Here is a 16,369-nt window from a genome sequence, read left to right on the forward strand (position 1 = left end):
CACTGATGACAATAAGTAATATTAGTGAATAATAATAAAATGCTATTAAATGTTGTGAATCTATAAAATGCCGATTGCTAAAGCATCTATCTCTATCGGTAATACTCTCATGGTGACTCTGGGGTCTACATCTCTGTGTCTGTCAAGTTGTTTTCTCTACAAGTTGCTATCCACTTTAACCACAAGCTTCCTTTCTGACGCTCAGATAGACGCATTATGAAACTGAAAGATAAATCCAGGAAGAAGTCAACAGTATCACAACAGTACGGTCAAGGTAATTTATTTATTACGCTTTATTGTATTCATGTCTTTTTTTCATGTGACTGGTGCAGGTGGGGGCATCATGCAGCAGGATGATGGGGAATGAGCAATTAACGTTGCCCATCTTATTTGCGTGCTTGTGTTAACTGTTAATCTCTCTCTCTTACTGCCCCAAGCCTCTGGGGCAGGAGCGGAGTTACACCTCAGGCTTGCTCTTCGGTATGAAAATAATAAACTCTAGTCTTAGTCTATCATAGAAAAAGAGGACTCGCCAGTCACTTCTAAAAAGTCTACAAATCTCCACTCAAGTGGATTTGGTTTATTGCACGATAACAATTAACAATATAGTAATTAACAATAATGATGGTGTAGATCTTCACCACGAAAATCTTAGCGAAGATCAAAGCGTTTATATATATATATATATATATATATATATATATATATATATATATATATATATATAGTGTTACCAAGGTACATCAGATCCTTAACGTGAGAATCATTGGTGTCCTTAGCCACAAGTTGAACGTTGAAAGAATATGAGCTGGACTTCAGAAAAGAAAACAAATTGAGTATACATCGGATAAGCATTTCTTTAAGCATGTATGTGTGTGTGTGTGTGTGTGTGTGTGTGTGTGTGTTTCAGTCACTGAGCACAGGTTGTTAGGCTAACCCACAGTATCCTGTTGAGAACGTCTGCTCGTATGTCAGTTATAGCATATAAGAAAGCAAGGTTTCTCAGCATCTTGTTACTCTAACACTTTTTCATATCACACATGCAAGCAAAAGAAGTACAGCACCTTTGTTATTTTAACCCTTTATATTCATTCAGTTGACATGTACACTAGAACTTGGCTTAGATCATGTTCATGTGGGTCAGGAAGTGGTTTTTCATGCAGTAAGCAGACTTGTGTATATTTTCTACATACATTTTAGTTCTTAAAATATTCTAAACAATTCTGCTGGACCTTCAGAGATTGCAGGATCATGTGGTAGTTGTTAGTGATCAGCATTCCAGATGACTCTTCATTCTTCCTGCCTTTTCTTCTGCTCTTTCCTTTCTTGCTCTTCTCTTGTTCCTGACGGATCTTTTTGCAGTATGAGGTGTCAGCTCGTCCTCTGAGGGAGGCTTTAGTAATAATCGGGAAGAAGTCACCAAGAGTTACAGTTTTGTTTCTGGGTGTAATTTGTTCAATCGGTGAGATAGGAGGTTGAGAACTACACATCAGAGGCCGTCTACAACACCGTGTGGAATCATCAAGCTGAGAGACAATGTTAAGTGCCACTGAAAAGCTGCTAAGCCTTAGTTCTTTCTTGTTGGTCAACCTTGTAAGAGCTTGCTTGGAGCATAAGGGTATAACTGCCGTAAGAGCTTGTGAGTGGCCAACAGAACCTATATGGGTAGTGGAACTCAGGACCAAGGTTCCATCAATTTAGCTATGCTAGTTTAGTGATGTTGAAACCTGCAGTCTTCTCTCCAGGACCTCATAATTGGCAGATCCAATGAGGGACCCTGGAACATAAGCTCACAGATTCACAGAGTTGAGTTTGTCATGTAATGAGGTTTAGGACAGATGTGAGTGCAGTTAAGAGCTTTTACTAAAGGGACATTGGCATGCAAATCCAAATCCAAAGGCAAAACCGTGGTCAAAACAAGCAAACAGTCAGGCGATCGTCAAACGGGCGTAAACTGGGCTAGGACTCGAACTGAGAAACGCTAAGATAGAGACAAGATCCACAACCATGAAACAAAGTACGCAACGATACTTCACACTGAACAAAGACACACCAGGGGTTTAAATACCAAAGGAAATCCATGGGATAACACACAACAACTGGTTACAATGATGACACGTAAGGGGAAACAACCAATGACAATACAGGGGCGAAGCCAGGACATAAACCATAACAGAACACATGTCTCAAGAGTAAACACAGTCAATATCATTGAAAACCTGGAAGCGCGCACCGGGTGATTAATATAATATATGTATATATTGCTGAGCATGCTGCATGCTTCTCGCTCAGTGCGAGGGGAAATCCTGACAGAGTTAAGCTTGCTGAGTAAGGATTTAATATTGAAATTGTGCAAATCAGTATTCAGACCAGTATTCAGACAGATTTAAGCGCTATTCTGATATTCGGTTTGAACTAAACCTTGTGTGTGTGTTTTTTCTATGGGTTTATAATGACCTTCATATCTACTTTGTGGGGTGATTATAATTCACTTTATTATGGTATTTGGTGTGAATATCATTTAGTAAAAGTATTCAGCACCATTATAATGTTCTGTGCAGAGAGCCAGGATTTTTTAAACCTTGGATCAAGCACACGACTCGTTTTAATAAACGCTAGCTGGACTTACACGACTGTAGGTTGTGCAGTTGTTGATATGGTGAAGGTTTCTGTAAGGAGATGTTTATTTAGTATTTGGGGAAGGAGTGTTTTTTTTTCTTACTAACTTCAATAGATAGAAAATTGCATTGTTTTGTAATGATATTCATTTTGTGGAAAATAGTATATAGCGCCACATTTGGGCTGTCAAACAGTAGATTTGCATGAAAGATTATTTTTGGATGCATATTCTATGTCCAGGTTAATGACGCACAAACGAGGATTTAAAGGAAGAAAATGGCTTTCCACCCTTCAGGTATGTCAAATAGCCCTCCTGTATCCTAAATGTGATAGAAAGGTAAATATTTTTTACATAATATGTAACACATATATTATATTATATTTTTATGTATAAATGTGTAGGTCTTATTTAGTTCTGTGTCATCTCATGTGGTTAGAGTGTTTTATGTAGCACTGTGGTCCTGGAGGAACGTTGTTTCATTTCATTGTGAACCATACCAGCTGTATATGGCTGAAATGACAATAAAACTTGAATAAAACACTTCACTTGATTTGATAGAGCTATACTTAAATTTGATCTAGTTTGAACTACATTGTACATGTCTTCTTCAGTGTTTTCTTCTTTCTTGCAGTGCGTGACGATCTCAGGATAATGCTTCTTGGCCACAGCGGTGTTGGGAAAAGTGCAACAGCCAATGTAATCTTGGGAAAAGAAGCATTCAAAGAAACTGAAACTATCCAGTGTGAGATACAGAGAGGGAGAGTGGAGGGAAGAAACATCTCAGTGATTGACACTCCAGGAATCAACAACATTTCTCTCACTACAGAACAGTGGAGGACTGAGTTGAAGAAGGGTTTGTTGCTTTCTTCTCCTGGTCCTCATGTGTTCTTGCTGGTGACCAAAGTGGGAAAATTCTCAGAAGAAGAGAGAATTGCTGTGAAGTGGATTGCCGAGAACTTTGGAGAAGAAGCTCTGAAGTTCAGCATGATACTGTTCACAGGAAGAGAAGAAATGACCAACAGACTGTGGATTAAATTTTCCGAAGATGCCAGGATAAAGGATCTGATCAGCTGCTGTGAAGGTAGATATTGTGTGATAAACAGCAAGAGAGAAGCTAATCCTACTCAGATCATTAAACTGCTTGAGGAGATCGAGGCCATGGGCCAACGAAATGGAGATCAGTTCTACACTCAAGATCTGTACGAAGCAGTTGATAGAATGAGAACAACAGAAGCCATTCTGAAGAAAGAGGAAATGAGAAAGGGACATAAGAGCAAACCAAATCAAAACCATGACGCATGTCTGGAGGTGCAGAAAGAGGATGCTCTTACTGGAGTTAAGGTAAAATGTGGAAATGAGGTACCTCCTAAGAAACAAGAAGAGTCAGTGAAGTCACTTCCTGAGAGGAAAGGAGAGATGGAAGTTAAGTTTGTGAAACAAAATATCAGGAGACAGGAGGAGACACAGAGAGAGACAGAAAAGAATAAATGGGAGCAGGAGAAAGGAGGTCCAGGGGGAAGAAACCCTGATTCAGGTGAGTTTAATACTTAATATTAATTTATTAATATTAATTAATTAATTAATTAATATCAATACTTTAATATTTATACTCCAATCCAACAGCCCAGTGTACCAAAGGTCCAAGTTAGTTTTAATAAAGCTAAAATCAGGGGCCTTTGTGTGGATTACTAACAGTTACTGTTGTGTATTTATGTTTACAAATATTGTTTATACTGATGATTAAGAGTTTAAACTACAAAAATAACCGGAGGACTGATAAACTCATTATTAATGTGTGAAGATGACTTTCCAAAAGCTGTGTTGTTTTCCAGTGTGTGATGTGAGGATTGTGCTACTGGGAGGTGTTGGAGCAGGAAAAAGCTCATCAGGAAACACTATCCTGGGCAGAGAGGCATTTGGGAAAGACCTTGTCCCAGTTACCACAATGTGCAAGAGGCAGGATGGAATGGTGGGAAATAAATCCATCACTGTGATCGACACTAAGGCTTACACTAATCGTTCCTCTCAGCATTGCTTTTCAAAGTACTGTGAAGAGTTGGAGCAGTGTTTTTCCTTTTGTAAACCTGGCCCTCATGTGTTTGTGCTTGTTGTACCATCTCCTAATACCTTCTCCTTCCCTGTTCAATTACTATATGAAAGATTTGGCCCAGAAGTTTTGAAACGCACTTTAATCCTCGTCACCCGTGGAGACTCTTGGGGAAGAGACCACGAGGTGGTTTTAAACAACAGCTCAGCTCTCCAGCAGCTCGTCCAGAACTGTGGAGAAGATTATCAGATTTTCAACAACCAAGAGAAAGAAGACCGAACTCAGGTCACAGAACTGCTGGACAAGATTGAGATCTTGATTGAGAAGAACGGACAGGGGCACTGTACCACCGAGATGTACCAGAGAAAGGGGCAGAAGACAAGCAACTGTTCCCTAATATGAATATTTTAAAGTCTTCATTGCGAAATGCATCATTACTGGGTGACAAAAGTTTTTAAAAGTATTGTAGTGTGCGGTGATGTCATATGTGATTTATTCTGTATACATACAGTATATTATTATGCAAATGTACAATATATGTATTATCTCACTCTCCAGAACAGGATGGGTTCCCTTTTGAGTTAGGCTCCTCTCAAGCTTTCTTCCTCATGGTTTTCATCACCACTGTCACCTCTACATCTATATGTATGGTACAGGCGGAAAAACACCATACTTTACCCTGAACAGAGACACATAGGGGTTTAAATACACAAACCAAGGGACACTCCCCCTCCCACATACCAAAGCTCCCCCTCCTGGTAATCCTGGCCCTCTGGGCAAAATGTGCACACAGCCCTCAAAGTCCCACGGCAGGCATTGTCCATAGATCTGAAGAGCAAACATGAGGCTGACGCAGGCTGGTTGAGGCCGTGAGGGGGGAACAAGGCTTTGGAGATCACACCGTCAGCCTTAGGCATGAGCTGGGAGGCCTTGTAATCAGCCTCAGGCAGGAGCATGTCATAAGAGACCATTTTATCGGACTTAGGCATGAGCAGAGCTTGGTAGGTCATTTTGACGAGCTCTAGCTTGAGCATGGCATGTCAGGCCGCACCATCAGCCTTTGGCATGAACAGAATTTGGGAGGCGGTCTCATCGGTCTCTGGCAGGTACATGGCTTGGGATTTTAGCCCAAGCCATGGTTCTCAGTACAGAACAACTTCAACTCTGGGATGTTGGTGGGTTTCCTAACATGAACTGCTTGCTTCAGGACTTTCCACAGCATTTCAATTTTATTAAGGCCAGGACTTTGACTTGGCCATTCTAAAACATTTCCTTTATTCTTCTTTAACCGTTCTTCGGTAGAACGACTGGCGTGTTTAGGATCATTGTGTTGCTGCATGACCCACTTTCTCTTGAGATTCAGTTCATGGACAGATCCTGATATTTTCCTTTAGAGGGCACTGGTATTATTCAGAATACATTGTTCCATCAATGATTACGAGTCGTCCTGGCCCAGCTGCAGCAAAACAACCCCAAACCATGACACTACACTACAAACCATGACAGCCCAAACCATGAAACCATGACATCATGTTTCACAGATGGGATAAGGTTCTTATGCTGGAATGCAGTGTTTTCCTTTCTCCAAACATAACGCTTCTCATTAAAAATAAAACAAAACTCCATTTTGGTCTCATTCATCCACAAAACATTTTTCCAACAGTCTTCTGGCTCGTCCACATGATCTTTATCAAACTGCAAACAGGCAGCAATGTTCTTTTTGTAGAGCAGGGACTTTCTCCTTGCAGTCCTGCCCTGCACACTGTTGTTGTTCAGTGTTCTCCTGATGGTGAACTCATGAACATTAACATTAGCCAACGCGAGAGATGACTTAAGCTGCTTAGATGTTACCCTGGGTTCCTTTGTGACCTCGTGGACTATTACATGTATTGCTCTTGTAGTGATCTTAGCTGGTCTCCACTCCTGTGGAGGGAACAATGGTGTTGAATTTCATCAATTTGTACACAATCTGTCTGACTGTGGATTGGTTGAGTCCAAACTCTTTAGAGATGGTTTTGTAACCTTTTCCAGCAACTCTTTTTCTGAAGTCCTCAGAAATCTCCTTTGTTCATGCCATGATACACTTCCACAAATGTGTGTTCTGAAAATCAGACTCTGATAGATCTCTGTTGTTTAAATAAAACAGGACGCTCACACACTCACACCTGATAGTCATCCCATAGATTGAGTCCCCTGACTCTAATTTCACTTTCAAATGAATTTGCTAATCCTAGAGGTTCACATGCTTTCGCCTCTCACAGATATGCAATATTGGATCATTTTCCTCAATAAATAAATGACCAAGTGTAATATTTTGTCTCATTTGTTTAATTTGGTTCTCTTTATCTACTTTTAGGACTTGTGTGAAAATCTTATGATGTTTTGGGTCATATTTATTCAGATATATAGAAAAAATGTACGGTTTGTTTGAGTCCAATGACTTTTAAGTGTTTAATGATTTTATTTTATTTTTGAAATGGTGTGATTAAGCTAAACTATTTATGACACATAATGTCCGAAAGATATCGGTCCTGCCTGCTGATAAATGCCAGTGGAGATGTTTTACAACGCGAGTACATAGTCATGTCGCTGGAAATTGAGTCATCAGTGTCCCAGTGTGTAGTGAGCCAGGTGTGTGCAGGAAGCGCTAGAGATAACTGAAGAAGTGCTACAATTGAAGGGAGGGTGCCCTCTAGTGGCATGGAAGTGAAATGTTCCCACCAGATGTTACAGATAGATTACACAAGTACAAATTACACAAAACAAAACTTGGAAAATAGACATTGGGAAGCATGAATGCAACATCCTGTCTACCTTAAAGCAAGTGTGTGTGTGTGTGTGTGTGTGTGTGTGTGTGTGTGTGTGTGTGTGTGTGTGTGTGTGTGTGTGTGTGTGTGTGTGTGTCATCTATGAAACCTTGTGATATAATGCACTGCTAATAATTTCATGATGACACTGTTGATAAATATTAGATTTTAGCTCCAATCTAATACAACCAGCCAATACAGAGCCTAACCCTTTTTCCAACAAAACCTGCTTAACAGGAAATAGATGTTTTGCACGGCATGGATTATATACAGTAATTACACTTTAAAGTAAGTACCTGCGCAAACATCACCTTCGTTTAAATTGGGACACTCATTATCAGCTGATATAATGTTAATTTGTCCTGTATGCTGTTTTGTACATACATAAATCTGATGTCTGTATGTGGTGTGGCGTTTGTTCCTGTTCAATATAGATACTGAAAAAATTGTGTTGCTATTATTTAAGTACAAAGGAAGAAGTGTTCTGGGAATGAAGTTCAAATATCTACAATGTTTTCATAGTCCTAATTCTTCTATTTTCTGTCAGTGGGTTCTTCTCATTTGCATGACTTATTGTTATTTGTTATGTATTATTGTGGTTGTTATCTTACCCAGTTGCAAGCTGTAGCATAGTCGTATAGTCAGGGTGTCAGGGTATCAGGGATACATTTCGGCTATCCTAGGTACACTGTCATTTACTACTTTAACCAGCGCTGTCTTAGTACTGTCATGAGGCGTAACTCCTGACTGTTCAAGTTCATTAACGTTATTCCTACTGTGTATAAGTATGAGCCTAACCACTGCACTACAACTTTTTCTAGGATCTTGGAGATAAAAGGGAGGTATGATATTGGTCTGTAGTTGGACAGCTGACAGGGGTCGAGGAAAGGTTTTTAATTTTAATACTGTTTTGATAACTGCTAGTTATGCTAGCATTTAAGTATCTAGCCAGAGATAAGGGAGGAGTTCATTATTTTTAATTATTCTGGAAGGATCAGCTTGAGGAAATGTGTAAGGGATCGAGTACACAAGTTGATGACTTTAACGAGACAATTAGTCAAATTATTTTGGTCTGTATGGGAGTAAAAGATTATAATTGCTCTAGTGACATGGTTATATTGTTATCTACAAACCTGGTTATAAAATTCTCTGACTTTCCAAGACGAAATGCTAGTCACAAGAAGAAAACTACAATATTTACATTAAAAAGTATTTAAAGTGACTAGTTTCTTACTATTCCTGTTTTAATTTATATATATGTATATATATATATATATATATATATATATATATATATATATATATATATATATATATATATATATATATATATTTTTTACTGTCAGCAATGGATTTGCGGATTGTTCTCCTGGGGAAGACCGGATCAGGGAAGAGTGCATCTGGAAACACCATCCTTAACGGCACGCATTTTGAAGTGAAATCTTCTCCTGTATTAGTGACTACAAACTGTGCAGTGAAAACAAGTGGGCACATCAGGGTTATCGATACACCTGGCCTGTTTAACACATCGCTAACCCCACATGAATTAAGGGAAGAAATGGATCAGTGTATGAGCATGGCAGTTCCTGGTCCTCATGTGTTCCTGCTGGTGGTCAAACTGGGCAGATTCACAGAGGAGGAGGAGAACGCGGTGAACTGGATTAAGAAGAACTTTGGAAAACACGCCTTGCTCTACACGATTATTCTGTTCACTCATACTGATCAGCTTGGAGAGAGGACACTAGATGACTTTTTGGAAGAGAGTCCTGATTTAAGGCGACTCCTCAACAGCTGTGGAAATCGATATCATGCGTTCAACAACAATGATTCCAGTCCTTCCCAGTTAGAAGACCTGATGCAGAAGATAGATAACATGGTTAAGATGAATGACAGGCATTATTACACTAATGAGATGTACGAGAATGCTCAGGGAAAGATCGGAGGTGGTGAAATGTTTGCTTTAGGCGTCGCTGCAGCTTCAGGGATAACTGCAACTGCCGGACTAGTAACTTTAGGATTATTAATCAGAAGATGAATACAGTGTTGGCCAAAACATAATGAAAATCAGTACTCAGTCTCGTTTCGGGCCATGCCAGACCTGAAAATATCAAATATCACAAAACAATAGAGAGCATTAAATTAAAAAAACCTCCAAAGAAACAGAATTGGAACGTATTCCTGCCCTTTTAATGTACACAAACTGTATATTTATTAGTTTATTAGATTCCTCTGCAAGCTATTTTCCTAAATAGACTCAGTACAGTTTGGACATAATACCTGATTTATAACATATTTATCTCATTAGTGTTTCGTTTGGCATTATGGCAATTAAGACTGCAATCAACTTATAAGAATGTATGTATGGTTTTTCAGCTACATGGATATTTCGAAATACTTTTAACCCTTTCCTGTAAGATGTGGAATACCTTGAAGTAAAATATTTGGAAATGCTAAAAATGTACGTTATTTTAAGTAATTAAAAAAGTGAAAATGTGGAAATATTCTTCACTAAAACATGCAAGTTTTTTTTTATATTGTTTTTTTTTTTAAAGTAATATAAGCCTCATATTTACTGTGGATCTCATATAATGGCTAATCCCTTATTCCCAGATATCAAACTGTCATATTAAACTAAGGCTGCAGCTCAGATGAAGCTCTGCTGTGTTTGGTTTTTCTGTAGAATACAATCATTAATGACTTGAAGCCTTGTTTCCTTGAAGAGTTTCCTCAAGAATAGATCCAGTTTTTGCATAGTATATATTCTGACCATGTAGAAAGATATACAATCTCAAAGCCTCATTAGCTGGATGTTTAAACAAACATTGTCACGGTCCATTTAAAGGACCCAAATTGTAGATAATCGTACAGGCATGATCGTATCAAACTATCACTAATAAACACAATATACCTTAAATGGAACAAATAACATTATTAGCTCAACATGTAGAAGTATATCTGGCCAAGTATTATATACATTTCATGTCTAGGTGAAATGTTATGCTTAAAATGTTATACCCTTTCAGTAAAGAAGGCCTATGTTTTAATTTTGGGAAACACTGCCCTGGTCTGAAAACTGTATGATAATTCCAGGAGCAGATAAAAACGCATTTTTCTCAATTATAATGAAAAGATTTACATGATTCAGTCAAACTTTTCACATTCGACCTGATACCGAAGTCTGACATGGTTTATCTCATATTTTTAAAAGCAGTTGTGTGTCTAAAATTGAATCGGTGTGACTGGGCATGCCTTCCAGTTGATTCAGGTTTACTTTGTGTGTATTTGTTTGTTTAGCACAAAAAGCAAACGCAGCTGGGTTGAGTTAGGAATGGATTAAAATAGCTAAGGCATTTGATTGGTGAATCCTAAAATACTTTAATAACGAGTGGCTGAAGAATTTCTCACTAGGCCGGTTCTTTATTGTTTAGTGACACAGAAGTAAACAAAGGCTTGTCATTTACAATAAACTAGAGGATCTTTAAGAAAGCGAAAATACTTTTCCGTGCACTGAAACTGCTACAATTAACTGGAAACAAATTAAGAACCTCTGATTGTTTTCATACCGCACGTCCTCGACTGAATACATATTCACAAACAAACTCCATGTACGTACTGATGTTAAGCCGTCTATTCATTTCTCTTGGAAAAGGTTAACCAAACACTCTCTCTAAAATCACTCGCTCCAGAACTACTCTAACTACCAGACCTATAATCAATTAGTCTATATTCTAACAAGAAATCTGTCTGAATCTGAGTATGGGAAATTTAAACTAGTATTTTATATATATATATATATATATATATATATATATATATATATATATATATATATATATATATATATAAATATTTCCCCTCTTATTCACTCACATTCAGTAACCTTTTATCCTGATCAGGTCATCATGAATCCTAGGAAAACTGGATGTGAGGCAGGAATACACCCAGGAAATGACACCAGTCTAGCATTATAATGCTTATTTACACCTAGGGGTAATTCATCTTAGCCAATTAACTGTTCCTGTAATAGAGGAAACCAGAAAACCTGGAAAAAACTAGGGGAGTGTAACAATAGGAAACGGAAGGTAGGATCCAAGCGCAGATTTTATTAGAGCCCTGAAGTAAAATCCATAATCATATAAACAGTCCAGGTCAAAACACAGAGAGCAAGCAATCAGGCAGGCAGTCCAAAGGAGAAGACAAGAATCCCCAAAAATTCAACATACATAAATCAAAATAAGAGACCAATCAGTTTAGAAATGCAGGATGGTAAATGAACGCAAGACTTTGCAATGTGTGCTAGAACCTCTGGGGGTTAATAGTGTCTGTAAATGAGGGACTGATTGATCTCAAGTGTGCTGTGTGAACTGGAATTGTTAGCATTTGGGCAATATGAACTTCTGGTGGTGGTTTAGTGGTTCTGGTGGTGTGGGGTGGAGAACGTTTAAAATTTCATACAGATGCTCTGGATCAAACACAAGACCCTGGAGCTGTGAAGCGAGACCACTCTGGCAAATTTGCCACAGAAATAAATGTAGACATAGAGAATTTTAAATGGCATGAACCCTGGGTTCTTTACTGCCTCTGCTTATAAGAATTGCCCAATGGGTGGTGCAGATTATATGATGACGTGTCACAGAGACATAAATTGGGTGTAATCTTGAGCTTGACGCATTTCATTGTGGAAAGGATCTGCAAAGAACACACCACAGCTGTACTGTCATCTGGTCTAAACTACAGCTACACACAGGAGAGATTCACGTACAAGCCGTGTGGTAGGCAGTACAGGTAAAACCAGAATTTTTAAAGACAAGAAATAAAAAGAAATTAGAGGATATTAGTGATAAAATTGCTGCGATTTAGCATTTTCAATGGTACTAAAGCATGACTACATTATTTTTATTATTTTAATTCTTCTTATTCTTCTTCCTCTTCTTCTTATTATTATTATCATTATTATCATTATTTGAAGCATGTCTACAATTAGACTTCAGAACAATATGAATGTTATTTTCTTTTCATTAATCTATGGCTCTTCAAAAAAAACGAATTTATTTTATAACTAATTTATTTTCCCTTAGAAAATAAATAATGTTTGTCCTATATGTAGAAGCATGTTTGGGAGTCTGCTTAGGCCACATCAGGCCAAATTTTATTAGCCACTTACTCTGCAAACTAGATAATTCCTCAGTACTGTCCCTACGTGCTGCAGGTGACATAAAAGTCTCTTTTATTTTTTAAAAGAAAAACACTGATTTACTGCCTGTGTCCACAGGTATCACTCACATTTGAGGACTACATTAAATGACATCAAATTAAAATGGAAGGCGAGTACTAAACTCAAGTTTATTAATATAACATTAAAATGTGTGTTCATCTTCAAGATGAATTCTTGTTGGTATGGTTCGTTTGCAGAGTTGAGGATTCTTCTGGTGGGTAAAACTGGCTCGGGGAAGAGTGCTACAGGAAACACCATCCTGAACGACAGAATATTTGAGGAAAAGCCCTCCTCTGGATCTGTCACCACGCAGAGTCAAAGAGGCTGGAGGTCAGAAGGCAGGGCGATCCTTGTAGTCGACACTCCAGGATACTGTCACACATCCTTGACTGAAGAAGAAGTTGTAAACGAAATTAAAAGAGGGTTAAAGCTTTCTCTTCCTGGTCCACATGTAATCCTACTAGTGATCAAACTGAGTGACAGATATACAGAGGATAAAAGAAAAGCAGTTGCGTGGATTCAGAAATACTTTGGTGAAGAAGCCCTAGACTGCACCATGGTTCTCTTTACTTATGGGGATTTACTCACAAAACCAATAGAAAGTCATTTGAATGACTGCACAGAGTTGCAGAGGCTAGTGGATCACTATAATGGACAGTACCATGTTTTTAAGAACATGCAGAAGGATAAAGTCCAAATCACTGAGTTTCTGAATAAAACAGACGAGTTAAGAAAGATGAATGGAAACAAGATATACACTGGTCAAAACAGTGGGCTTTCCTTTACTAATGTTTGTACTGGAGTGTTAGGATTAGCAGCAGCAGCAGCACTCATTGGAGTAATTGCATTAGCACAGAGTAAATAATTCTTTCCTTATTCAGCAAAAATGTTTTTCTCTCTCCTTTGTATTTTTCAGTATTTAACTATATGATATTACAAAATCAGGTGTTTTCATGTACATAGTGTTTTAATGGAACCTTGGTTTAAATGGAACCCTGATGTGTTTCCTTCCTTGGCGTGAGTCAACATAGTCGTGTTCTTATATATGAATCATTGTAAATCTATGGTGTTTTTTAATTTATTTTAATTATTGATATTTTGCAAATGAAATTTAATGTCATTGCTTTACTTTATTTTACTATCAATTAGCACTACTATTACACATTAGGCCCACAGTACCTGTATGTTGTACTTCATTTAGTTAATAATATAGTGCTATGGGACAAGTGCAATATCTAGATTTGTGTGCAAGATGTCCAGCTGGGTCATATTTAATGAGGATTTAGGATTTTACTTGAGCTACAGTGCTAGGATATGAAGGTCATAGGCTGCTCTCTGGATAGTTTCGAGGCAGTGGTGGAAAAGAGGACAGTCAACAAACTCAGCCACTCTGGACAAACATCATGTTTATATATATATATGGTATGTCCCCTCATGACACACCAGTTAAACAGTGGTGCTCCTCCAGTAGGAGACTCATTCGGCCCCGCAGTTGAAAGGAGCGGTACAAGAGGTCAAACTACTTCCATCCATATCCGTATGTACTGTACATTATTGGCAATGTTGCTGCTGCTATATCGATAGAGTTTCTCCCCCTCTGCACTACCACATCACACTGTATTTGTTTGCTTTATATAAACTCAGTATAAAAAGAAGAAGCGTCCTCTCACATTCGACTGCTTTTATTTCCAGCAAATTTCTTAACCTGTGTAAATATTTGTATTAGCATAAAAAGATTCTACCACTGAGACATGAACTGAAGAAGTTTCACAGACGTTTGAGGAACAGGAATGGAATAATGAGTCCCTGAACAAAGTGGAGGTCGATATCAGAAGGAACAGCCAGTATCTGGTGTAACCTCCAGTTGCTTTAAGTTCTACAGAGCATCTCATCCTCATGGACTGCACCAGACTGATCAGTTCTTGCTGTGAGATGTTCCTCCACTCTTCCACCGAGGCATTTGCAAGTTCTTTATCATGTCTGGGGAGGACACATGGCTACATGTAATTTTCCACTGCGAGGACGATTAGCTGTTCTTCCTGTAGCACCGTCTCAGGCGTCTTACATTACAGACATTACAGTTTATTGCTCTGGACACATCTGCAGTCCTCATGCCTCCCTGCAGCAGGTCTATGGCATGTTCACGCAGGTGAGCAGGAACCCTAGGCATCTTTCTTCTGGTGTTTTTCAGAGTCAGTAAAAAGGTCTCTTTAGTGTCTAATGTCTCTAAGTTATTGTAACCGTGACCTTAATCACCTCCCGCCTGTACACTGTTCGTGTCTTAAGGACTGTTCCACAGACCTTAATCATGTGTTTATGGTTCAGTGAACAAGCATGAAAAACATCATTTAAACCCTTTCCAATAAAGATCTCTAAAGATTATTTGGATTTTACAAAATTTTCTTTAAAATACAGTCTCCTGAAAAAGAGACTTTTTTTTTCGCTGACTTTATGTATATTCTTTTGTTCCATTCATATATTATAAATTACTTTTAGTATACTTCTAACTTTCTAAGCTGCTGTAATAGATGCATTACCAAGCCTTTATACCGTGCCTGTTTATTCTGGATTTTGACTTTGCTCATGTTTTCGACCTCGTCTCTTTGCCCTGCCCTGTTTGTACTGTTTGCCTCCGTCACTCCGCTTAATTCCACTACCATCCCTCCCATCAGCCTTTACTGTTCCAACACGTGTCTTCTCACCGTGTGGAATAAACCTTTTCATTCTACATCCGAAGACTAAATTTCTGCATATTTAATATAGTTGATTGTAAATGAGTGTATATTTTAAATGAGTGTACATTTTTGGAAAAGATCCAGTACAAAACAAAAAGTTTCACATGCTGTGTTTACTGTAATGAGGCAGTGTGTAATTCTGTATAAAACAGTTAATAAAATGAAATAATGTGTCATGTGTTTATTCTTCTTCATGTTTTGTTTTTGCTATCATCAAGTAAACACGTTGGATATCTGGCTGGTTACGAAGCAGGGATTGGATAAATCTTTGGGGAAATAAGACGTGAGGATACCCAGTGGACAAAAACATAGAATTTAAATACCTCATGTTGTCTTATCTGACCCTACACAGCAGTGAAACAAAGCCTTTATAACATTAGAAGTGTGACAGACTGTTGAAGGTGGATGTTTTCTGTGAATGAGAGCATCATGTTCACACACTGAGGCCACAGTGGGAAAGACTCGCCACTCGTGAGCACACTTTTAATCATAAAATTAGTACCAAGACACTGTTCTGTTCTTGATCATGTGATCTGAAGCCTAATGAACATGATTTCAGACTTTCGCTGCAAATAAAGGGAAACTTCCTGAATTAAATTCATCAATTACAGAAATTACAGAATAAACGAGTGACCTGGTGAACCAACAATCAGAGAAAAAGGAGAGCAGATTCAAAACAAACATGTAAAGGATATATTAAGTGGCGCTGATGATAAAGGGCATTCTGGGAAATCTAGATGCCTGTGAGTGTACATCAGGTATCGGTGAGACTCTGTTCAAGCACAGTCATGAATAAGATGGCTTTGGGTGAATGTGATGGAAGTAAACAAGGTCAATTTCCTGTAAACTTCCTGTTTGTACAGTGAAAACTATGTAAAGAACGAGTTTGAACTAGATTGTATTTCAAGTCACCATCAAGGACACTTTTATGGAATAGTGAACTGA

General features: G+C 38.2%; 3 protein-coding genes across 3 annotated transcripts; all 3 read left to right on the forward strand.

Moving 5' to 3' along the window:
- The first annotated feature begins 766 nt into the window (after positions 1–766).
- LOC108258717 (GTPase IMAP family member 8) lies at positions 767–7,341 on the forward strand. Its single transcript, XM_017457551.3, has 3 exons — positions 767–2,914; positions 3,252–4,154; positions 4,453–7,341. Exons 1-3 carry the CDS (start codon positions 2,896–2,898, stop codon positions 5,067–5,069), a joined length of 1,539 nt encoding a protein of 512 aa, XP_017313040.1. The 5' UTR covers positions 767–2,895; the 3' UTR covers positions 5,070–7,341.
- A 1,452-nt stretch (positions 7,342–8,793) lies between these two features.
- On the forward strand, positions 8,794–10,121 carry LOC108258719 (GTPase IMAP family member 4). The gene has a single exon (XM_017457555.3). The coding sequence runs from the start codon at positions 8,823–8,825 to the stop codon at positions 9,507–9,509; it is 687 nt and encodes a 228-aa protein (XP_017313044.1). The 5' UTR covers positions 8,794–8,822; the 3' UTR covers positions 9,510–10,121.
- Positions 10,122–11,410: 1,289 nt separating this feature from the next.
- LOC108258718 (GTPase IMAP family member 9) lies at positions 11,411–15,592 on the forward strand. Its single transcript, XM_017457552.3, has 2 exons — positions 11,411–12,259; positions 12,747–15,592. Exon 2 carries the CDS (start codon positions 12,856–12,858, stop codon positions 13,552–13,554), a length of 699 nt encoding a protein of 232 aa, XP_017313041.1. The 5' UTR covers positions 11,411–12,259; positions 12,747–12,855; the 3' UTR covers positions 13,555–15,592.
- Positions 15,593–16,369: the final 777 nt, after the last annotated feature.

The sequence above is a fragment of the Ictalurus punctatus genome, chromosome 26 (assembly GCF_001660625.3).
Source record: "Ictalurus punctatus breed USDA103 chromosome 26, Coco_2.0, whole genome shotgun sequence".
In the NCBI taxonomy this organism is placed as follows: domain Eukaryota; kingdom Metazoa; phylum Chordata; class Actinopteri; order Siluriformes; family Ictaluridae; genus Ictalurus; species Ictalurus punctatus.

What these genes read in the sequence shown, in the direction of transcription:
- LOC108258717 (XM_017457551.3), top strand. An exon ending in GGGAAGAAACCCTGATTCAG is followed by an intron (nt 4,155 to 4,452) that starts GTGAGTTTAATA and finishes GTTGTTTTCCAG; the next exon opens with TGTGTGATGTGAGGATTGTG.
- LOC108258718 (XM_017457552.3), top strand. Translation starts at nt 12,856, where the DNA reads ATGAATTCTTGTTGGTATGGTTCGTTTGCAGAGTTGAGGATTCTTCTG.
- LOC108258719 (XM_017457555.3), top strand. Translation starts at nt 8,823, where the DNA reads ATGGATTTGCGGATTGTTCTCCTGGGGAAGACCGGATCAGGGAAGAGT.